Source organism: Pituophis catenifer, unplaced genomic scaffold (assembly GCF_029215685.1).
Source record: "Pituophis catenifer annectens isolate HBS135680 unplaced genomic scaffold, rPitCat1.0.hap2 SCAF_12, whole genome shotgun sequence".
NCBI lineage: Eukaryota > Metazoa > Chordata > Lepidosauria > Squamata > Colubridae > Pituophis > Pituophis catenifer.
The window spans coordinates 22517302-22541580 of record NW_027256892.1 but is presented as its reverse complement, the minus strand read 5'-3'; the positions used below and the strand labels follow the sequence as shown (position 1 = coordinate 22541580).

The 24279-nt window shown below is 44.9% G+C and overlaps 1 protein-coding gene across 3 annotated transcripts in view; it reads left to right on the top strand.

The window, feature by feature from the left end:
* GRAMD1B (GRAM domain containing 1B) overlaps positions 1-24279 on the top strand; it is a 209590-nt gene that overhangs the window by 66534 nt on the left and 118777 nt on the right. Inside the window, exon 3 of one of the 3 annotated variants that reach the window (XM_070952207.1) lies at positions 4619-4684. The exons of 1 other annotated variant lie outside the window; for it this stretch is intronic. In XM_070952207.1, the coding sequence (XP_070808308.1) occupies positions 4619-4684 (66 nt within the window). Of the gene's footprint in view, positions 1-4618; positions 4685-14081; positions 14157-24279 lie in introns of those variants that run through there. One more of the 3 variants, XM_070952209.1, reaches the window with a different exon arrangement.

Sequence of the window (24279 nt, the reverse complement as noted above, 5' to 3'; positions counted from 1 at the left end):
TCAATCAATCAATCAAAGAGCCTTGGTAGTACAGTGGTCTAAGGCACCCTGTTATTAAGACCAGCTGCCTGCAATTACTGCAGGTTCGAATCTCGCCAAGGCTCAAGGTTGACTCAGCCTTCCATCCTTTCTAAGGTAGGTGAAATGAGGACCCAGTTTGTGGGGACAATAAGCTGACTTTGTATAAATATACAAAAGAATGAAGGCTATTGCTTAGCGCATTGTAAGCCGCCCTGAGTCTCCGGAGAAGGGCGGCATATAAATCTAAATAAATAAAAAAAATCAATCAATCAGAATAGAGGTGGAAGGGACCTTGGAGGTCTTCTAGTCCACCCCCCTGCTCAAGCATGAGACCCTGTACCAGTTGGCTGTCCAGTCTTTTCTTAAAAACCTCCAGGGATGAAGTCCCTAAAACTTCTGAAGGCAAACCATTTCCACCGGTTAATAGCCTTCAGCTTTAGGAAATTTCTCCTTAAAATTATTGTAGGGGTCAGTGTGAATTAACTGTTCAAACAAGAGATAAAACAGAAGCAAGAACCTCCAACTCGGAAGCCCAAATCGGAGCCGTTTCTTGCCCGTCCCAAGAGATCTCTATAAATAGCATCGGCCAACCAATAGAAAATAACCCACAAGAGTGGATTCCCGAGCAACAGAATCCCAGCTATTTTGTGTAATAATGACCGCAGGGAGCTCTCGAAATCACAAGCCACTTGGCCTCATATGTCCTCTTTCTTAGCGCCACGCGGTATTTGCCACAGCTGCAAAAGGAAACGGTGACATCTCGTGGATGGAGGAGGCAATGTCTCCACCGGATTTCTCTCCGGCTCGGTTTTTCGGAATGGCATTGCGATGAATTCCTCGGGTTCTCCATCCAGACTTCAGAGCATCAGGAGTAGAAGTCTCACCGCCTTCCCTCTGGGCTCTGGGGAGTCCAGGAAAAAAAGTCAGATGTCAAAAAAACAAAACCCTGGTATATCTACAGCATTATGGGCTGATGGTTGTATAAAAGTCAGTAGAGATTCTCCGTCTTGCAGGTCATGGTTTGTCCCAAAGATGCTTTTTTCAGGAGGCAACTGGGCTTTCTTATTTTTTCTTTTGAAGACGTTTCACTTCTCCATCCAAGAAGCTTCTTCAGCTCTGTCAGGATAGTGGGGAATGGAAGGATTTATATTCCGTGCAGACAGCTGGTCATTGGCATCCTTTTTAGAGGGTCCTTGAAGCACGAAAGAGGAATGGATTTCCAGAGGAAAAAAAACTGCAGACTACAGGTACCATTAGCACCGCTCAGGTGACCCTGACGACACAGATAAACCTCCAGGTGCTTCAACGACCTTCTAAAAGGATGCCAATGACCAGCTGTCTGCAAGGAGTATCAATCCTTCCATTCCCCACCATCCTAGTCAGAGCTGAAGAAGCTTCTTGGATGAGAAGCGAAACGTCTTCAAAAGAAAAAACAAGAAAGTCCAGTAGCCTCGTGAAAAAAAGCACCTTTGGGACATGATGGTTGTATAATTTTTGGAAATGTTTGTGGTTCTGTAGTAAGAAATTCACAACCCATGCTAAATGACGGTTTAGAATATTGTTGAAATAGGACATCACATATCTGTTTACAGACATTACTGATTTATCTTCCTTCCTTCCTTCCTTCCTTCCTTCCTTCCTTCCTTCCTTCCTTCCTTCCTTCTTTCCTCTTTCTCCCTTCCTCACTCTCTTTCTCCCTTCCTCACTCTCTTTCCTTCCTTCCTTCCTTCCTTCCTTCCTTCCTTCCTTCCTTCCTTCCTTCCTTCTCCCTTCCTCTTTCTCCCTTCCTCACTCTCTTTCTCCCTTCCTCACTCTCTTTCTTTCCTTCCTTCCTTCCTTCCTTCTCCCTTCCTCTTTCTCCCTTCCTCACTCTCTTTCTCCCTTCCTCACTCTCTTTCCTTCCTTCCTTCCTTCCTTCCTTCCTTCCTTCTCCCTTCCTCTTTCTCCCTTCCTCACTCTCTTTCTCCCTTCCTCACTCTCTTTCCTTCCTTCCTTCCTTCCTTCCTTCCATCCTTCCTTCCTTCCTTCCTTCCTCTTTCTCCCTTCCTCACTCTCTTTCTCCCTTCCTCACTCTCTTTCCTTCCTTCCTTCCTTCCTTCCTTCCTTCCTTCCTTCCTTCCTTCCTTCCTTCCTTCTCCCTTCCTCTTTCTCCCTTCCTCACTCTCTTTCTCCCTTCCTCACTCTCTTTCCTTCCTTCCTTCCTTCCTTCCTTCCTTCCTTCCTTCCTTCCTTCCTTCCTTCCTTCTCCCTTCCTCTTTCTCCCTTCCTCACTCTCTTTCTCCCTTCCTCACTCTCTTTCCTTCCTTCCTTCCTTCCTTCTCCCTTCCTCTTTCTTCCTTCCTCACTCTCTTTCCTTCCTTCCTTCCTTCCTTCCTTCCTTCCTTCCTTCCTTCCTTCCTTCCTTCCTTCCTTCTCCCTTCCTCACTCTCTTTCTCCCTTCCTCACTCTCTTTCCTTCCTTCCTTCCTTCCTTCCTTCCTTCCTTCCTTCTCCCTTCCTCTTTCTCCCTTCCTCACTCTCTTTCTCCCTTCCTCACTCTCTTTCTTTCCTTCCTTCCTTCTCCCTTCCTCTTTCTCCCTTCCTCACTCTCTTTCCTTCCTTCCTTCCTTCCTTCCTTCCTTCCTTCCTTCCTCTTTCTTCCTTCCTCACTCTCTTTCCTTCCTTCCTTCCTTCCTTCCTTCCTTCCTTCCTTCCTTCTCCCTTCCTCTTTCTCCCTTCCTCACTCTCTTTCTCCCTTCCTCACTCTCTTTCCTTCCTTCCTTCCTTCTCCCTTCCTCTTTCTCCCTTCCTCATTCTCTTTCTTCCTTCCTCACTCTCTTTCCTTCCTTCCTTCCTTCCTTCCTTCCTTCCTTCCTTCCTTCCTTCCTTCCTTCCTTCCTTCCTTCCTTCTTTCGAAGTCAGGGAAATCAGACTTGTAGGATATAGGATGGCTTGGCCTAGATGGAGAGCTGTGAAATTGTGGCCTTTCAGATGGGGCTGAACTACAACTCCCAGCATTCCTCCCCACCAAGCTGAAGTGAGCTTCTGGGAATTGTAGTTGCAACCTCTAGAATCTCCCCCCCCCTCCGAGTTTCCTATCCCTGCAGTGGAGAAAATGCAGATGTGAATAATTCTTGAGTTGTGTGATTTTGATGCTGGTTAAAAAATACATCGTAAAAAGATAAATCACCTTTGGCGAGACTGGAAGCATCCATCAACCGGGTTTATATCTTGATAAGATGATTTTGATGCCAGCGGGTGCTGTCATTCAGAGATGTTTGAAGGCTAATTTTCCGGATTATGCGAGAAACCGGATACTCCCTTTAGGACTACAGCTTCCATTTCAGAATAGACATTCAATCTGAAGTATTTTAATCTGGTGATATTTTAAGCCCGAGGATATGTCGCAGTATGGCTTGAAGGATAGTTTCTGATTTTTATTTTTAGTCCTGTTTCCCATCATTTCCTTGCTTTAACGGTGTTATGTTTATTTATTTATACCTGTTTTATTAGATTTTTTGGAAGGCTACCATCCTCCCAAATGGCTCTGGGCATAGTTAAAAAGAAAAGCTTGGCATTTAAAGAATGGGGCAGAGGGAAGGGGCATAATATTGTTGGGGTCCTAATAAAAATTGAGGAATGTATTGCAAAAAAAAAATATGTATTACATTTGGAAAACAAGACATCTGTATTGAATACATGCATAGGAAGTCTGTTTTCTTTTTCTTTTTTATCTAAAAGAGATATGTTCAGATTTTGCAACTCTAAAACTTGTGGATTTGAACTCCCAGAATTCCCCAGCCAGAATGACTGGATGGGGAATTCTGGGAGTTGAAGTCCACAAGTCTTAAAGTGGCCAAGGTTGGACACCACTGATCTAAAATCAGTATTGTAAGAAAGAAGAACAAATTTGGTAATCACCTTTAGAGCGCTCCATGGCTTAGGACCTGGTTATCTACGGGACCGCCTGCTACCACCAATAGCCTCCTACCGGCCAGTACGCTCCCATAGAGAGGGGCTCCTCCGGGTGCCATCGGCCAAACAATGTCGACTGGCGGCCCCAGGGGGAGAGCCTTCTCTGTGGGGGCACCTACGATCTGGAACGAGCTCCTCCCGGAGATACGGAGGATCCCGGATCTGCGCACCTTCCGTCGCGCGCTTAAGACTTTTTTTATTTCATCAAGCCGGCCTGGCCTAAATCTTCTCCCCTTTTTAAATGAAAATTTCAATTTGGTTTTAAATTATGGGGTTATTTTAAATTTGTTCAGCCAAATTATTTAATTCATTTTTATTCTATTTTAAATTTTTGTATTTATGTGTTTTACTCCGTGGCTGTTCACCGCCCTGAGTCCTTCGGGAGTAGGGCGGTATAGAAATTTAATCAAATAAAAATAAATAAATAAATAAATAAAATAAATACATTCAAGTAAGATTTCGGGAAATCTCTTCCTTACTGTCTGTTAAAATCAAAGCTAGGGGAAAAAAAATAATAAGAGAACAAGGACATGCCACTTATAAATGAGCATGATTAAGCTTTCATTTGTATGTGCAACCAATTGGTTTAACTATTCGTTTAAGAGTCACTCTCTTTGTCCCTCATATTTTGCTTGTTTCTACAGCAGCCAACACAGCAATCATGAGGATGAACCCTCCCGATTTCTGAGCCCCGGACAACGTGATGACAGGTAAGTAACTGGAAGAAAAGATTAATTGATGGGTTGAATAATGCACAATTTTTCCCAACCTGGTAACCTCGGACACATCAAGATTCTTTCCATTCTGGTCCAGGAAAGACCAGCAGAGAGTAACGTCTGTTTTCTTGTGGAGTTTCTCTCCAGCCTTGGAGATCGGAATACCAAGCCTGTTTGCAGCCCAATTTCCAAAGTTGTCATAGAAGACTTCGACTTACGATAACTTTTTGTCTCACTTTGAATGTACACTAATCGGTGTACATTAAAATGAAATTTTGTTGCCTGCGGCTCTCAAAGGGTCCCCACCTCCAATATACACTACGTATCTAATGTTTTATGATGAGCGTATTTTACAATGACTATGTTCATGATCTATCACTATTGTTGTATGTACATTGAGAGCTTACGTACCGGAAACAAATTCCTTGTGTGTCCAATCACACTTGGCCAATAAAGAATTCTGCTCTATTCTATTCTATTCTATTCTATTCTATTCTATTCTATTCTATTCTATTCTATTCTATTCTATTCTATTCTATTCTATTCTATTCCTATTCCTATTCCTATTCCTATTCCTATTCCTATTCCTATTCCACTCCATTCTATTCTTCATTCCAATATCCCATCCCATCCCATCCCATCCCATCCCATCCCATCCCATCCCATCCCATCCTATCCTATCCTTCACTTCAATATTCTATTCTACTCTACCCTACCCTACTCTACCCTACCCTACCCTACCCTACCCTACCCTACCCTACCCTACCCTATTCCTATTCCTATTCCTATTCCTATTCCTATTCCTATTCCTATTCCTATTCCTATTCCTATTCCTATTCCTATTCCTATTCCTATTTCTATTTCACTCCACTCCACTCCACTCCATTCTATTCTTCATTCCAATATCCTATCCCATCCCATCCTTCACTCCAATATTCTGTTCTGTTCTATTCTGTTCTATTCTATTCTATTCTATTCTATTCTATTCTATTCTATTCTATTCTATTCTACTCTACTCTACTCTACTCTACTCTACTCTACTCTACTCTACTCTACTCTACTCTACTCTACTCTACTCTTTCCTAATTCTATTCTATTCTATTCTATTCTATTCTATTCTATTCTATTCTATTCTATTCTATTCTATTCTATTCTCATGACTATATATATATATATATATATATATATAAAATCATGGCTTGAATGAATAGAAGGCAATCCAACATTTCATAAACAGAGAAAAATAGCATACCAATAGAAGAGAAATACAGTATTTGTAGTTCAAGGTTGACCTGTGGGGGGGGGGTCCTTGGTGCTCTCTAAGCTTGGTGGTTTTCTTGCAGACATTTCATGACCCAACTAGGTAACATCATCAGTGCTGGAAGGGTAGGGGGTGGGGGTTTGCTCTCTGGTTTATATACAGGTGGATTTCTCTGTCGGTGTTGGTAAGAGCTATCAACAGGCACACAGAGATAAACAATGTCTACATCCTAAGCCAAACATTTGTTAAGCGAATTTTGCTTGGGAATTTATGACCTTTCTTTTGACACCGTTGTCAAGTGAATCACTGCGATTGTTAAGTTAGTAGCAGGGTTGTTAAAATGAATCTGATGTCCCCATTGACTTTGCTTCTCAGACGTTTGCAAAAGTTTATCACATGACTCATAAATATGAGTCAGTTGTCAAGTGTCTGAATGTCGATCACAATGACCGAAGGGATGCTGCAATGGCCATAAGTGTGAAAACCGCTCATCAGTCACTTTTTCATAAGCATCGTCGTAACTTTGAATGGTCACTAAACAAACCGTTGTAAGTTGAGGAGTACCCGTTGTCTGTTTTGTTGTTGTTGTTGTTGTTTGTTTCCTTCTTAGCTTTTTCATTGCCTTTTTGGAATGGCATGTGAATGAGTACGAACTCTCCTTCCCAGTGGTGGTATTCAGCTGGTTTAGACCGGTTCGGGAAAACCGGTAGTGGCGACCTGTGGGTGGGCCTGCCCCTGCCCTGCCCCGCCCCAGCACTGTTCTGCCCCAGCTACAGACCCCAAAGAACGCAGCACACACAAAGTCTGTACAAACCTTAGTTTACTAAAATAAAATCAGTTTTTTTTTTCAAACAAAGGCTGTTAATGAACTTTCTTAACAGCCTGCAAGAATCCAAAGAATAAATAATCTTAATCTTACTATGGATGGCAGAAAGCCCAGAAGCAATTTGCAGAGAACTAAGATCAAGGCACGAAGGAGAGTGAACGAAGTTGTTCCCTGCAAATTGCTTCAGTCGGCGTTCCTCCTTAAATAGGCTGAGGGAGTGGCCAATTAGCCCCAAGCCTTACTCTCCAGGAGACCTCCTCCTGAGGAGCCACTCCTGCCTTTTGGCAGCTCTGCGCGCCCGTGCATCGAGAAGAGGCTCCTCCTCTTCTTCCTCTTCACCCATGGAAGCTTCTGGAGGTTCTGAAGACCCTGGCTGAATCCCCGCCTCTGGCACCACATCTTCTCCAGCCTCCTAATTGTTCGACTCGAGTGCCAGCTGCACAGGATGCTGGCGCAGCACCACACCAGCCTCCTCACTGTCGGAATCAGCCACCAGCCACACAGGCTGTGTACGGGCCACAACACGGCGCTATGCCACCTTATTTAGCCACATTTTCTAAGTGCAAGCCACGAGAGAGAGAGCAAAGCTCATGCATGGAAGTCCAGGCGTATGCGCGGAAGGCGTGCGCACGAGCACATTTTCGGTGCGTGGCAATCCGGTGGTAAAATTATGCGAAACCCACCTCTGCCCCTCCCCAGTCTCCTTACAGAGGAATGGAGATTATAGGGAAAAGAAGCAAGGAGAAAGAGAATGTAATTTGAGTAGGAAACCTAATGTACTTTCTGATTTATGATAACTTCATACTGTAGCTTCAGTGCAAAAAAAAAAAGGGGGAAACATAAAAAGTGAAAATCGTTCACGGGACTTTCTTTCCAGCCAGATTAGCAAAATATGCTTTGCCTTCTGAAGATTTCCCCCCCACCCCAATAGCAGAAAAAACAATTCTTCCCCTCCACCCCCGATATAATTTACATTTGGACTGCAATTTTCTGACTGCCGCAGAATGCTCTCTTCTCTTCTGTTTCTCAGTATTCTCCCATTGTGTTTTATTTAACTTCCTTACCCAAAGCTGTTATTTCCTGGGGGTGGGGGCGCTGGTGGAAATATGGAAGCCAGATGGTTGCGATCACTACTCAGACGTTAACTTCCGGATCCAACAATGAGGGGAGCCAAGAGGCATTCGATTCTTACTTGAATTCTTTCTCTAGCATCCTCAGGCACAGGAGTGGGATGCCGGGAATCGTGCTGCAGCTACTCCTTGAAGCTCAGAATATACAGTAGTGGCCAAAAATTGTGGAAACCTTTTGGGAAAAGTGTATTTTTGAGGTTTGATGGCTAATAACACCTCTTTTTGTGTGTGCGTGTTTTTCAAGATAATCCTATTCCTCTGCTGGAATGGCCTGGGAATAGCCCAGATTTTAATTCAATTGAAAATCTATGGAGTTTTTTTTTTTTTTAAATTTGATTTATATGCCACCCTTCTCCGGAGACTCAGGGCGGCTTCCAATGCGTTAAGCAATAGCCTTCAGCAGAGGGGTGAAAGAGCCACATGCGGCTCCAGAGCTGCAGGTTGCTGACTCCTGACCTACTCAATATCACCATGGCTTACTTAGTTTGCCCAACATCCTGAACTGTAGCTAAGGTTCATACTGGTTTGTGTTCCAGTATGTCATGCAAATCTGTCCTAAACCTATCCCAAGGCACCAGAAGGCAGGACAAGAAGCTATGGATGGAAACAATCTCTTGCATTGCATTTTAATTCCTGATATATGATACGTTGCTAAATGTTGAGGTCCTTCTTTGCATTAAGGACCATAATTTGCTATCTTGCAGCCGACTTAGAGCCAGGGCTTCTTCTGGTGATATTTTTAGATTCTGGGATTTATGTTTGATGGGCGATTCCTGTTGGAGAACTTAGAACCATATCCCTGGTTTGCAGGGATAATGTTAATATTTTGGGATCCTTGGTGTTCTCTGAGCTTAATGGTTTTCTTGTGGACATTGTCAGGGCGCTGATTAATCCCATTCTGCCTTTGGGATAATCGCACCTTGATTAAGAGGGGTGGATCGAGACCTTCCCTTGCCAGCATACTTTAAGAAAACACACCTGAAGATATATCTTCTAAGAAAACTCATTTATTTGTTATAAAGAAAATAAAACATCGTACTAATCTAAATAAAATTAATTGTTACATTTTTGCAAAAGTTCTTATCGGCTATTTCTCAGGAGCCGGACGTCTCTTGGCAAGAGAAGAAAGAAAAGTGTGAGAAGGAATGTGGGTGGAGAGACATGCGCAGTTTAGCTTACTGATAACAATTCTTGGCAAGCTACGGAAAGTCTGATAGTCCAGAAATGAGAGCGCAGCTGGTAAGAGCCTTTGTAGTACAGTGGTCTAAGGCACCCTGTTATTAAGCTGGTTATTAAGACCAGCTGCCTGCAATTACTGCAAGTTCAAATCTCACCAGGCTCAAGGTTGACTCAGCCTTCCATCCTTTCTAAGGTAGGTAAATTGAGGACCCAGTTTGTGGGGGCAATAAGCTGACTTTGTATAAATATACAAAAAGGATGAAGGCTATTGCTTAACGCACTGTAAGCCGCCCTGAGTCTCCGGAGAAGGGCGGCATATAAATCAAATTAAAAAATAAAAAAATAAAATAAAAACATTTCATTACCGAACTAGTAACGTCATCAAAGCAACTGAATTTTGGTATTGTGGAACTTTTCACATCGTTGGGCTTTTTTGATCATAGTGCGAAACCGGGTCTTCTCTGCTCCCAAATTAACATTCGAATTGCCTTAAATCAAGCTGATGGCTGGTATCCAAATTTAGTTGCTGTGCGGAAAATCATGACTTGATTCTCTAAGGATAGACACATGTAAACAGTTAGTAGGGTTATTTCTTTAAAAAAAAAAACAAAAAAAACCTTAACTTTTAAAATTAATTTTTACTGAAGAATTTGAGGGTTGTTCCTTGAGACGCTTGAAAGCGATACTGGATCACTGGGATTTTGTCTAACAATTGGACAAAGTGGTTGTGAAGCTTCCACACTCATTGAAAACCAGCAACGAATTAAAAAAATGGGACTCTTGATATCGGTCAAGGCTCTTTTATAATTGGCTCCATACTTTCTTTCTTCTCTCTAGGCTGCAACCCATTGCTGTTTCTCTTGTCTTTGCCATGGTAGCTCTACCGATGGTAGTAAAAGCTGGAAAGAAAATGTTCCTCAGTCTAAAGAGAACAACGAGTCCCGCTGAGGGCCAATTAATAACCCAAGGGAGAACCGAGCTGCTGAGAATTACTATTCGGTGGCTGAGCCTTTTCTTCCATATGTTTCCCTCCAATTATCCAGGCCCTTGTAGAAATGGTTACCCTGGAGGAAATAAGAGGGAACAAAGCAGATAAACCATACTCTGCTCTGAAAAGTTTAAATCCCTCCCTCCCTCTTTTTCCTCCCTCCCTCCCTCCCTTCCTTTCCTTCCTTTCTTCTTCCCTCTATTTCTTTCTTTCTTTCTTTCCTTCCTTCTTTCTTTCTTTCCTTCCTTTCTTCTTTCTTTCCTTCCTTCCTTCTTCCCTCCCTCCCTCTATTTCCTTCCTTCCTTCCTTCCTTCCTTCTTCCCTCTATTTCTTTCTTTCCTTCCTTCCTTCTTTCCTTCCTTCCTTCCTTCTTCCCTCCCTCCCTCTATTTCTTTCCTTCCTTCCTTCCTTCCTCCCTCTATTTCTTCCTTTCTTCCTTCCTTCTTTCTTTCCTTCCTTCTTTCTTTCCTTCCTTCTTCCCTCCCTCCCTCTATTTCTTTCTTTCCTTCCTTCCTTCTTTCTTTCCTTCCTTCTTTCTTTCCTTCCTTCTTCTCTCCCTCCCTCTATTTCTTTCTTTTCTTCCTTCCTTCCTTCATTCTTTCCTTCATTCCTTCCTTCCTTCCTTCCTTCCTTCCCTCCCTCCCTCCCTCCCGCTATTTCTTTCCTTCCTTCCTTCCTCCCTCTATTTCTTTCTTTCCTTCCTTCCTTCTTTCTTTCCTTCCTTCTTTCTTTCCTTCCTTCTTCCCTCCCTCCCTCTATTTCTTTCTTTCCTTCCTTCCTTCCTTCTTTCTTTCCTTCCTTCCTTCTTTCTTTCCTTCCTTCTTCCCTCCCTCCCTCTATTTCTTTCTTTCCTTCCTTCCTTCCTTCCTTCCTTCTTTCTTTCTTTCCTTCCTTCCTTCCCTCCCTCCCTCCCTCCCTCCATTTCCTTCCTTCCAGATGGGTCTTAATTGATTTTTGTGTGTGAGCGATTGAATACTCGAACAACAGACTTGGGAGGGACCTTGGAGGTCTTCTAGTCCAACCCCTTGCTCAGGCAGGAAACCCTATACCCGTGATGGTGAACCTATGGCACGCGCGCCACAGTTGGCACACGTACCCATATTGGTGGGCACGCAAGCTCAGCTCTGGTGCGCCCCAGATGATTTTCGGGCTTTCTGGGCCCATCAGAAGTAGGGAAACAGGCTGTTTCCTGCCTCCAGAGGGCCTGGGGGGGTGGGGGGGAAGGCCATTTTCGCCCTCCCCCAGACTCCTAGGAAGGCTCTGGAGGCTGGTGAGAGAGAAAAACGGGCCTACTGGGCCATTGCTTGCCAGGAGTGGGGTGTGGGGTGTGGGGAGGGTCGCGTGCGAATGCGCGGGGACAGGGCACATAGAATTATGGGTGAGGGCATGTGCGTGTGTGACCCCCCCCCCCGCTCTTGGCACGCAATGGCAAAGAGGTTAGTCATCACTGCCCTGTACCATTTCAGACAAAGGGTTGTCCAGTGTCTTCTTGAAAACCTCCAGCGATGAAGCACCCACAACTTCTCAAGGCAGGTCCTTCCACCGATCAATTGTTCTCACTGTCAGGAAATGCCTCCTTAGTTCAGTTATCTTAGATTGGACCCTTGGTTTGAAAACTCCTGCATTATGGACACATAACAAGTTGTGCCTCTTATTGAAGACGGAGTGATTGAAGGGCACTCAAGACTAAGATTTAGGGCTGCCAAAAAAAGCTTCCACTGTCAATGTCTGCATTTTCTTGTGTGTCCCTTTACCTGGGGAGTCCCTCACCTGTTTCAGGAAGGAAAGGGAACTTGAAAAGTGCTGAGGTTTTTATAGCAGCATGAGGAAGGAATGGAACAGATTTTCAGACGAGAGGAATCCGTCCTTTGGATCAGTGGTGGAATTCAATTTTTTTTTACTACCGGTTCTGTGGGCGTTGGCTTGATGGGCGTGACGTGGCTTGGTGGGTGTGGCTTGTGCATGGCTTGGCTTGGTGGGCATGGCTTGGTGGGTGGGTGGCATGGCGTGGCATGGCATGGCATGGCTTGGTAGGCATGGCAGGGGAAGGATACTGCAAAATCTCCATTCCCACTCCACTCCTGGGGGAAGAATATTGCAAAATCTCCACTCTGGGGCTAGCCAGAGGTGGTATTTGCCAGTTCTCCGAACTGCTCAAAATTTCCACTACTGGTTATCTGAACTACTCAAAATTTCCGCTACCAGTTCTCCAGAACCTGTCACAACCTGCTGAATTTCACCCCTGCTTTAGATGCAATCTGGGTCATATCTTTGAAAGGGACCCCGGCTCTGGAAAAGTGACAGTCACAAAGTCCTTGACGTGAAGTCAAAAAAGGCCAAGAGTCCCCCCTAATTGAAGCCCCTTTTCGGTCTTCCACCTTCTTTAGTCAGAAGAGGGCTCCAAACACTCAAAATCCAATGGATGGAAACTAATCAAGGAAGACTAGTATGATCTGCCTAATGACTGGCTGGGTGGGCGTGGCTAGGTGGTCAGGTGACTGGGTGGGTGTGGCCAACTCTGTGTCACTCACGTCAAGGGGTATCTCACCGGCCTCTACTCACATCTTCCTCCCAGCCTCTCCTCGCCTCTCCACCAGGGCTCCATAGGGCCCCAACAGGAAGCAGTTGTTGGAGCTCAGCAGCCACCACGAGAAAGAGTTGGCAAAACAGCTCAGTTCAAATTGGATCTGACTGAGAAGGAGGCTCAGCAGAAGCACCTCACTGAGGACTAGGAGCATAGGCTTTCCAAGCAGAGGAAAGACCTCTGAGAGAGTGCAAGGCCAGATACTGGCGCCTGGAGGCTCAGCACGCTGAGATGGTCAGCCAGTTCCAGGCCATGATGCAGTCCCACTGGAACGAGGTCCTCCGGCTCTTCGCCATCAGTGGCGCTTCCCTCCAGCCTTCTCCCGAAGCCCCACACCAGGAGGCTGAAGCAGACCCCAAATTGGAATTTTGCCCCCCTCCAACCCACATAAAAGACCTCAAAGGGGGAGACTCTCTGCAGCGACACAAACGTTCATTGCATGTATCTGTCCCAGGGGCCGTAGTTTGAGGACCCCTGATTTAGTGCAATATAAAAAAATGCAAATAATTTTTCTGCGGACCACCACAATTTTCTCGCAGACCATCAGTTGGTGACCGCTGGATTAGAAGATCTCCGAGGTCCTTTCTGACTTTGTTCTTCTGTGATTAAAAAAAACCCAAAAACCCTATCGTGGCCAGAAGATCTTTTCTGAGAACCTCTTGCTCCTGGAGGCTTGTGTTGGTACACGTGTCTTCGTGTCCTGAGTAGAGCCTCAACCCTCTCTTGTGCCACCTGCTTCAGTTGATCAGGTGCTCCTTCCACCCGTTTATTTGCTGATGATGGCAGGAGGGAGCAAGCTTTGAGCTCCTCGGGGGAGGGAAAATGTTGTTTTCAGGTGCTGCGTTGGGATTTCAGGACCAGAGGCTCAACCTTTCTGGTAGCACACACTGCAGCTGACATCATGCCCAGGTGGAGCTCGGCAGACAGGGCTAGTTTGTTTTGGGAGAACTGGGGCAGAGAAGACCTCGTATCCACCTCAAAATAACACACGCACACACGGAAAGAAGACTTAGCAGCCGCACCGCGGTTCCCGAAAAGAAGCAATCAAAATTATCCAGCCAAGATTGTTTTAGTTCTCCGAAGTGGGAGAAAGACTGAGGAAGGAGGCTGTTTGGGGGAAATCTGGTGAACATCGTGCCATCCAGAAGCTCTTTCTTCTGGAGACCTGAAACTTATGGAGTTATCCCTCTAAGGAATCTTGACTTGAGAAGAGAAAGGCCCATGCACCAAGCGTCTGATTCAAACATTGCCTTTTGGACCTGTTTCTATGGCCTGGATTCCGAAGCAACGTTTCCTTCAGGACTAGATATCTGGGGCACCTTGAGAACTTCAGGGAAGCTTTCTATGGGTTGTGGTCTCCTGCGTTACCCACCAGCGCTCGGCCAAGCACAGTCATGGTCCAGAACCTCCATTCCAAGAAGATCAACTTAGGTACAAAGCAGACTTGCCATCTCCGGTTAGATTCCTTGAGAAAAAAGTTCTCCTTTCTCAGACTTATGTAAGTATATCTGGTATATCCTTGGACGGCAGGGCTGTCTCTTGCTAAAGCTGGGGGCGGAAGTGGGAGAGGGGATTAGAGCGGCATAGTGAGATCGTGCCCAGTTGCTTTGAGGGGCACAAACAGATCAACCAGCAGGTTGAAACGAAATTAGATCTCCCGGTCGTCTGTTTTTTCAGACTTATTCTGCTTCTGAACGAAGGATCCAGTAACTGTCTTTAATACCGGTTGATGGACATGCTCTCCAGTTATTGATTTAATCCTTTTTCAAGCCAGCTAAAATAAGAGCTACGGGATGTGGTGGCTCAGTGGCTAAGATGCTGAGCTTGTCAATCGAAAGGTGGGCAGTTCAGAGGTTCGAATCCCTAGCGCCGCGTTACGGGGTGAGCTCCCGTGACTTGTCCCAGCTTCTGCCAACCTAGCAGTTCGAAAGCAGGTAAAAAATGCAAGTAGAAAAATAGGGACCACCTTTGATGGGAAGGTAACAGCGTTCTGTGCGCCTTTGGCGTTGAGTCATGCCAGCCACATGACCATGGAGACGTCTTCGGACAGCGCTGGCTCTTCGGCTTTGAAATGGAGATGAGCACCGTCCCCTAGAGTCGGGAACGACTAGCACATACGTGCGAGGGGAACCTTTACCTTTACCTAAAATAAGAGCTGCCTTTAGAACCTCTGGCGGTGGATTCCATAAATTGGAAGTAGGTTTTTTCCTCATAAACAGTAACAGAGGTGGAAGGGACCTTGGAGGTCATCTAGTCCAACCCCCTGGAAGGGACCCTGAGGGGCTGAAGTGGGCTCTGGGTAGGGGAATCTGAAGGGGGAGGGACAGATCCCAGGGAAATACAGAACAGTACGTTGCGGGGGGCGGGGTTTCGACCTTCTATTGAAGGCAGGACAAGAAGCAATGGATGGAAACTAACCAAGGAAAGGGCCCGCCTAGAATTAAGGAGAAATTACCCGACAGTTAGAACAATTAATCCTTGGAATGGATTATTCCTAGAAGTTGTTGGACTAAAAGACCTCCAAGGTGCCCCTTCCAACTCTGTTATTTTGCTATTCTTTTTTCCTTCCTTCCTTCCTTCCTTCCTTCCTTCCTTCCTTCCTTCCTTCCTTCCTTCCTTCCTTCCTTCCTTCCTTCTTTCTCCATCACTGGAGGTTTTCAAGAAGAGATTGGAGAGCCATTTGTCTGAAATGGTATAGGATTTCTTGCTCGATCAGGGGGTTGGACTAGAAGACATCCAAGGTCCCTTCTCCTACGGTTATTCTCATACTCTTCCTTCCTTCCTTCCTTCCTTCCTTCCTTCCTTCCTTCCTTCCTTCCTTCCTTTCTTTCCATCCTTTCCCTTCCTTCCTCCCTCCCTCCCTCCCTTTCCATCTTTTCCCTTCCTCCTTCCCTCCCTTCTTTCCTTCCTTCCTTCCTTCCTTCCTTCCTTCCTTCCTTCCTTCCTTCTTTCTCCATCACTGGAGGTTTTCAAGAAGAGATTGGAGAGCCATTTGTCTGAAATGGTATAGGATTTCTTGCTTGATCAGGGGGTTGGACTAGAAGACATCCAAGGTCCCTTCTCCTACGGTTATTCTCATACTCTTCCTTCCTTCCTTCCTTCCTTCCTTCCTTCCTTCCTTCCTTCCTTCCTTCCTTCCTTCCTTCCTTTCCATCCTTTCCCTCCCTCCCTCACTTCCTTCCTTCCTTCCTTCCTTCCTTCCTTCCTTCCTTCCTTCCTTCCTTCCTTCCTTCCTTCTTTCTCCATCACTGGAGGTTTTCAAGAAGAGATTGGAGAGCCATTTGTCTGAAATGGTGTAGGATTTCTTGCTCGATCAGGGGGTTGGACTAGAAGACATCCAAGGTCCCTTCTCCTACGGTTATTCTCATACTCTTCCTTCCTTCCTTCCTTCCTTCCTTCCTTCCTTCCTTCCTTCCTTCCTTCCTTCCTTCCTTCCTCCCTCCCTCTCTTTCCATCTTTTCCCTTCCTCCTTCCCTCCCTTCTTTCCTTCCTTCCTTCCTTCCTTCCTTCCTTCCTTCCTTCCTTCCTTCCTTCCTTCTTTCTCCATCACTGGAGGTTTTCAAGAAGAGATTGGAGAGCCATTTGTCTGAAATGGTGTAGGATTTCTTGCTTGATCAGGGGGTTGGACTAGAAGACATCCAAGGTCCCTTCTCCTACGGTTATTCTCATACTCTTCCTTCCTTCCTTCCTTCCTTCCTTCCTTCCTTCCTTCCTTCCTTCCTTTCCATCCTTTCCCTTCCTTCCTCCCTCCCTCCCTCCCTTTCCATCTTTTCCCTTCCTCCTTCCCTCCCTTCTTTCCTTCCTTCCTTCCTTCCTTCCTTCCTTCCTTCCTTCCTTCCTTCCTTCCTTCTTTCTCCATCACTGGAGGTTTTCAAGAAGAGATTGGAGAGCCATTTGTCTGAAATGGTGTAGGATTTCTTGCTCGATCAGGGGGTTGGACTAGAAGACATCCAAGGTCCCTTCTCCTACGGTTATTCTCATACTCTTCCTTCCTTCCTTCCTTCCTTCCTTCCTTCCTTCCTTCCTTCCTTCCTTCCTTCCTTCCTTCCTTCCTCCCTCCCTCTCTTTCCATCTTTTCCCTTCCTCCTTCCCTCCCTTCTTTCCTTCCTTCCTTCCTTCCTTCCTTCCTTCCTTCCTTCCTTCCTTCCTTCCTTCCTTCCTTCTTTCTCCATCACTGGAGGTTTTCAAGAAGAGATTGGAGAGCCATTTGTCTGAAATGGTATAGGATTTCTTGCTTGATCAGGGGGTTGGACTAGAAGACATCCAAGGTCCCTTCTCCTACGGTTATTCTCATACCCTTCCTTCCTTCCTTCCTTCCTTCCTTCCTTCCTTCCTTCCTTCCTTCCTTCCTTCCTTTCCATCCTTTCCCTCCCTCCCTCACTTCCTTCCTTCCTTCCTTCCTTCCTTCCTTCCTTCCTTCCTTCCTTCCTTCCTTCCTTCCTTCTTTCTCCATCACTGGAGGTTTTCAAGAAGAGATTGGAGAGCCATTTGTCTGAAATGGTGTAGGATTTCTTGCTCGATCAGGGGGTTGGACTAGAAGACATCCAAGGTCCCTTCTCCTACGGTTATTCTCATACTCTTCCTTCCTTCCTTCCTTCCTTCCTTCCTTCCTTCCTTCCTTCCTTCCTTCCTTCCTTCCTTCCTCCCTCCCTCCCTCTCTTTCCATCTTTTCCCTTCCTCCTTCCCTCCCTTCTTTCCTTCCTTCCTTCCTTCCTTCCTTCCTTCCTTCCTTCCTTCCTTCCTTCCTTCTTTCTCCATCACTGGAGGTTTTCAAGAAGAGATTGGAGAGCCATTTGTCTGAAATGGTGTAGGATTTCTTGCTTGATCAGGGGGTTGGACTAGAAGACATCCAAGGTCCCTTCTCCTACGGTTATTCTCATACTCTTCCTTCCTTCCTTCCTTCCTTTCTTTCCATCCTTTCCCTTCCTTCCTTCCTTCCTTCCTCCCTCCCTCCCTCCCTCCCTCCCTTTCCATCTTTTCCCTTCCTCCTTCCCTCCCTTCTTTCCTTCCTTCCTTCCTTCCTTCCTTCCTTCCTTCCTTCCTTCCTTCCTTCCTTCCTTCCTTCTCCATCACTGGAGGTTTTCAAGAAGAGATTGGAGAGCCATTTGTCTGAAATGGTGTAGGATTTCTTGCTTGATCAGGGGGTTGGACTAGAAGACATCCAAGGTCCCTTCTCCTACGGTTATTCTCATACTCTTCCTTCCTTCCTTCCTTCCTTTCTTTCCATCCTTTCCCTTCCTTCCTTCCTTCCTTCCTCCCTCCCTCCCTCCCTCCCTTTCCATCTTTTCCCTTCCTCCTTCCCTCCCTTCTTTCCTTCCTTCCTTCCTTCCTTCCTTCCTTCCTTCCTTCCTTCCTTCTTTCTCCATCATTGGAGGTTTTCAAGAAGAGATTGGAGAGCCATTTGTCTGAAATGGTATAGGATTTCTTGCTCGATCAGGGGGTTGGACTAGAAGACATCCAAGGTCCCTTCCGACTCTGTTATTCTGTTATCTGAATCTCCAGAGGGGGATGGATGGAGGTTCATGTTTTTTCCTTTAGAAAGGTTAATCCTGCGCCAGTCGGTTTCTCTGGTTCTTTGACTGGGATAATGAAGAGGTGCTAAAAGCTCTGGCTTCTCTAGGTCACTGATGGAGCTTTGGAATTTGACCTTTGCCGGGACATGCAAGGACAGTCACCCCGAGTGGGTGCACTCAATGTTTCTAGGTGGTAGGAAGGGTTGGGAGAGAACTGTGATGCAATTTGGGTTGTGAAAGGAGGGAGAGAGACCTTTTTGGGTTAATTCCCAGAAGGAAAGTTTGGGGGATTTTGTTTGTTGTCTAATCTGTGATAAGTCTATTTTAAGCCTTGTGCTAAGGTCTATTTATGTCTTAAATGGATGGAAGAACTTCCTTTGGTTTTGCCAAATCATGAGCCTCGAGCCAAGCTTCAAAAGAAATCCAGTTATTTATTAGGAGCTTCATGTCCGCACGTTCCAAGTGAAGCCAACTCTGACCCCAAGTAATTTACTCCCCAATCATGACCCTGTTTCCCCCCTCCCCTCAGGGTGTGTCATCAATCACATTTGCCAATGGAGCAATTTCGCGGGTTGTAGAGATCACTCCCCTCCGGCCGCTGTGGGTAACCCTGGGAGACAGCCTTGAGAGAGATATGTCTGGAGTGTACTTCTGTTTTTGGCTGCCGTGCTGCTTCATCGGTTTCCCATCCCCTTTGCCTATGGCAACTCGAGAGCAGGCCAGGGATGCTTTGCGAGTTGACACTTAGGTAGGCAAGAGGCAGCATTTAGAGCAAGACCCAAAGGTGTTTTTTCCAAAAGAAAACTGGACTTCCTTGATTTTTTTCCCTTGAAAACATTTCGCTTCTCATCCAAGAAGCTTCCATAGTTCTGAATAAGACCCAAAGGAGCTTTTTCCAGAAAAAAAACACTGGACTTTCTTGGTTTTTTCCCCTTGAAAATGTTTCCCTTCTCCTCCAGATTAGTATTCAGCTTTGGAAGGGACCGTGTAGGTCATCTAGTCTAACCCCTCGCCCAAGCAGGAGAAGGTTCTACAGTTCTGAATGCCTAGTCCTTGAATTTACCACCACAACTGAGCCCAAAATTTATGTTGCTAAATGAGACATTTGTTAAGTTAAGTTTTTTCCATTGTATGACCTTTCTTGCCACAGTCGTTAAATGAGTCATACAATTGTTAAGTGAGTCACACAAGGGGATCACATGACCCAGGGGCATTGCAACCGTCATAAATATGAGTCGAGCATCTGAATTTCAATCACATGACCACGGGGATGCTGCAATGGTGTGAAAAATGATCATAACTCACTTTTTTTCCAATGACGTTGTAAGTCGAGGATTACCTGTAGATGTCAGAGGAGGTGACTAAGCGTAGAGAAACGATGTGGGAAAAACCTCATGGCCCAGCAATGGCCCTTTGTTGCCGTGAATTTCCTCCCCACGCCGGTTGAGTCAATTGTGGTTAAATATTTGCATTGTATCTCTCCCACACAGCATGCTTCAAGGCAGCCATGCAGTTCACACACTGTAGTTCTGGTAATAGTTGGTAATTTACAAACAGGTTGCCTGGAGAATTGTGGTTTAAGAGACACATGAACTGAGGGGGCGGCTGAAGTTTGACATTTATCACAAACTTGGTAAGTGGCTACGGTCACGCAAACACCGCTTGAGTCGGCTTCCGCCCAGTTTGTGGGACGTCGGGGTGGGGAATTGTAAAGATCGCGGCCCAGAGCTTCTCAGAAATTAGAATAGAATAGAATAGAATAGAATAGAATAGAATAGAATAGAATAGAATAGAATAGAATAGAATAGAATAGAATAGAATTTTTTATTGGCCAAGTGTGATTGGACACACAGGGAATTTATCTTGGTGCATACACTAGAACAGAACAGAACAGAACAGAACAGAACAGAACAGAACAGAACAGAACAGAACAGAACAGAACAGAACAGAATAGAATAGAATAGAATAGAATAGAATAGAATAGAATGTTTTATTGGTCAAGTGTGATTGGACACACAAGGTATTTGTCTTGGTGCATACACTAGAACAGAACAGAACAGAACAGAACAGAACAGAACAGAACAGAACAGAACAGAACAGAATAGAATGTTTTATTGGACAAGTGTGATTGGACACACAAGGTATTTGTCTTGGTGCATACACTAGAATAGAATAGAGTAGAATAGAATAGAATAGAATAGAATAGAATAGAATAGAATAGAATAGAATAGAATAGAATAGAATAGAATAGAATAGAATAGAATAGAATAGAATTTTTTATTGGCCAAGTGTGATTGGACACACAGAGAATTTGTCTTGGTGCATACACTAGAATAGAACAGAACAGAACAGAACAGAACAGAACAGAACAGAACAGAATAGAATAGAATAGAATAGAATAGAATAGAATAGAATGTTTTATTGGCCAAGTGTGATTGGACACACAAGGAATTTGTCTTGGTGCATACACTAGAACAGAACAAAACAGAACAGAACAGAACAGAACAGAATAGAATAGAATGTTTTATTGGACAAGTGTGATTGGACACACAAGGAATTTGTCTTGGTGCATACACTAGAATAGAATAGAATAGAATAGAATAGAATAGAATAGAATAGAATAGAATAGAATAGAATAGAATAGAATAGAATAGAATTTTTTATTGGCCAAGGTTGATTGGACACACAAGGAATTTGTCTTGGTGCATATGGTCTCAGTGTAATTGTTAGAAGAAATATCCTTCTGGGTTCAGCTCCAAGTGGGGAAAAAGACACTGGAAACAAGGAGACTGCTTGGAAAGATGGTTTAATGGTGGACAGGATCACATGGTTTGAGTTCCTGAACAGAAAAGGGACAAGACGCAGCGAGTCCCCGGGTTTTATGCCCTCTCTGGCTTTGAACTTCCTGGGGCCCAGAAAGAGTATCCTGATTGGTTGTCAGACTCCCAGGGGGTGGGTGGTCTTAGCTAGCCTTGCGGGCTGATGTAATCTTCCCAGGTGCCATGTGGTGAGTTTCTGTTGCTAGATGGCTCCTATTGTGTTGCAGATGATGGTCCATTGACAAAGATGGGAGGGAATTGAGTTTCTCCCTCTGGCCCATTGACAAAGGGTGGGGGGGCAAGAAGGTGGGAGCTGCTTCGTCTTTAAAACATGCTTCTCCATTTCTCAACCAGGGAAACATAATATTCTGCCTTTTTAATATTTCCTAAAATATTTCATTCTTCTAGGAAAGGGGTGGGTTGCACCCCTTGGTGAGCAGGGGGTTGGACTAGAAGACCTCCAAGGTCCCTTCCAACTCTGTTATTCTATTCTATTCTATTCTAAAATGGAGCCCGCAACTATGCAATCAAAGCCTCACAATGTTTTGGGGAGATTACATTGGCACATCAGTCCTTGGGAAGCCTTGAATTCTCCCACACATGGGTTTGTGTAAACGCTTTCTTCTTTCTGCTCGCTCAGCAAAGCTAAATTTCCGATGTGGTTAACTGGTTCTGTGAAGCCACCCTATAATTCTATCGTATTTTTAGTTCTGCCTTCCAGGCTCTCAATGCACCGAAATCATTTTGTCAATTTATTTATTTATTTATTTATGAGAAACATCTTCGCTCTCCTACAGGCCTTTTCTGACATCCACCTCTAGGCCGTAGCCATCGGAAATCTGCAGCCCAAGATAATTAAAAACATATGGCTCTCTCTCTAAAAATGCAGAGGAGGAGGAGGAAGGAAAACAAACTGCAGATGTCTTATCGTGGAGAGATTACCTTGAAATTGTGCGGAGATTGAGAGATGCAGGAAGCCAAAGGGCATCATATATTTTTTTTCCCTCTGGAGGTTATCTTCTGCGTATGTGATATATTGCGTGCGCGCGCACACACACACACACACACACACACACACACATATATATATATATATATATATATATTTGTTTTCTCAGGTTTTCGCGGGTGTTTGTATGTAGGTCTTTGGTTATTCGGGTCTTCTCCCACGTAAAATTGGAAGTGTCTTGGCGACGTTTCGACGAAGTCTCATTCGTCATCTTCAGGCTGGTGTTCTCGGCTTCGTGCTTCCAGGAGCAATGCTGATACCAATGAGCTCCTGAAGATGACGAATGAGACTTCGTTGAAACGTCGCCAAGACACTTCCAATTTTATGTGGGAGAAGACCCGAATAACCAAAGACCTACATATATATACACTCATACATATAAATGTATGTATAAAAATGCATATCTATATATCTAAACGTGAAAACCACTCACGCATTAATCACGGAATCTCCAGAACTGTAAAGCCTACAAACTTGAAATTTGCCACATTTGTTCCTCTTGGCTTCTAGGTGCTCACTAAGAGAGGTTTTTTCGAAATGACCATCAGAGCGTTAGTATTTCCTATATTATTATTAACACACTCTGATGTTAAGGAGTTCTACTCCCCCTCCCCACCTCAAAAGAAAGCTATTCCAAATGCAAAACACAAGCAGAGGAGAGGAGTTTCACTTTCAGTTTTACTGTCACAGCAGCAAGCAGCTTTACTACAGAACAGTTGAGCTAAGCCATGCCCAGCCTCCTTCCTGTCTCCTTCTTGCTCACACAGCAAATACTGTTTGAGTTTCCAAACACCCCTCAGCTCTCTCACACACTGACAGGATGCTAGCTAGATGAATACCGATGGATGCTGCAGGCTGGGACATTCTATTCTCTATCCCCCTCTGTTCTACCTGCCATTTGCATTATATTAACACACTCTGATGCTACGGGGTTACACATTCTACACTCTACATTCCCGTCTGGACTACTGTAACACTCTCTACATGGGGCTCCCCTTGAAGAGCAGCCGGAGGCTCCAACTGGTCCAGAATGCGGCCGCGTGGGTAATTATGGGAGCGACCCGACGCTCCCATGTAACACCGCTCCTACGTGAGCTGCACTGGCTCCCGGTGGTCTTCCGGATGCGATTCAAGGTGCTGGTTGCCACCTTTAAAGCGCTCCATGGCTTGGGACCTGGGTATCTGCGAGACCGCCTTCTACCACTGATAGCCTCCCATCGACCGGTACGCTCCCACAGAGAGGGGCTCCTCCGGGTGCCGTTGGCTAGGCAATGTCGGCTGATGACCCCCAGGGGGAGAGCATTCTTTGTGGGGGGCCCTACCCTCTGGAATGAGCTGTCCCCGGAGATTCGTAGGATTCCCGACCTGCGTACCTTTCGTCGTGCCCTAAAAACATTATTATTCCAGCAAGCAGGGCTGGCCTAAATAATAATAATATTTTACTATTTTAATGGGTTATTTTATTAGAGTTTTCGGACAATTTATTTAATTGTTTTAAATTGCTTTTAATTTTTATATTGTCATGGTTTTATTTTGGGCTGTACACCGCCCTGAGTCCTTCGGGAGAAGGGCGGTATAGAAATTTAATAAAATAAAATAAAATAAATAAATTAAGTTTCAGGCTGCAAGTATCAATTTATCAAGCCTGAGCACATACGTTTCATAACAAAGCACGGGCGTCCAGCTAGTATATAAATATATATTAATCACTGTCCATTTTGAATACATAGTGGAAAGAGGAAAGTTGAGAGTTCACAAGGTTGATACTATATGGAACAGAGCTGTGACTGAATCTGGATGTTCTGCTTCGGAATAGATTCTCATTTACGTATTTATCATTTCTGTGTTCTATTGGGCTGGTCTACCTCGCGGATTATAATACAGCATACTGTGGAAACAATATTTAAATATATATATTTTTTAAAAAAGTACTTTTAAGAGAACAATGTATGGTGGCAAACTGCTGTGGAAATTAAGCGATGATATATATATATTTGCAGAGATGGCAATTGGTTTGGCTGTCAGTTCCTTCTCAAGCTTTTCCATTTCACTGGTGAGATTTTCTCCTCCGCCAGGTTTCCATTAACGTTGCAACTGTCTCAGGGGTGAAATCTAAATTTTTTCCCCTACCGGTTCTGTGGGCGTGGCTTGGTGGGCGTGGCAGGGGAAGGATACTGCAAAATCTCCATTCCCTCCCCACTCCAGGCGGAAGGATATTGCAAAATCCCCATTCCCACCCCACTCTGGGGGCCAGCCAGAGGTGGTATTTGCCGGCTCTCC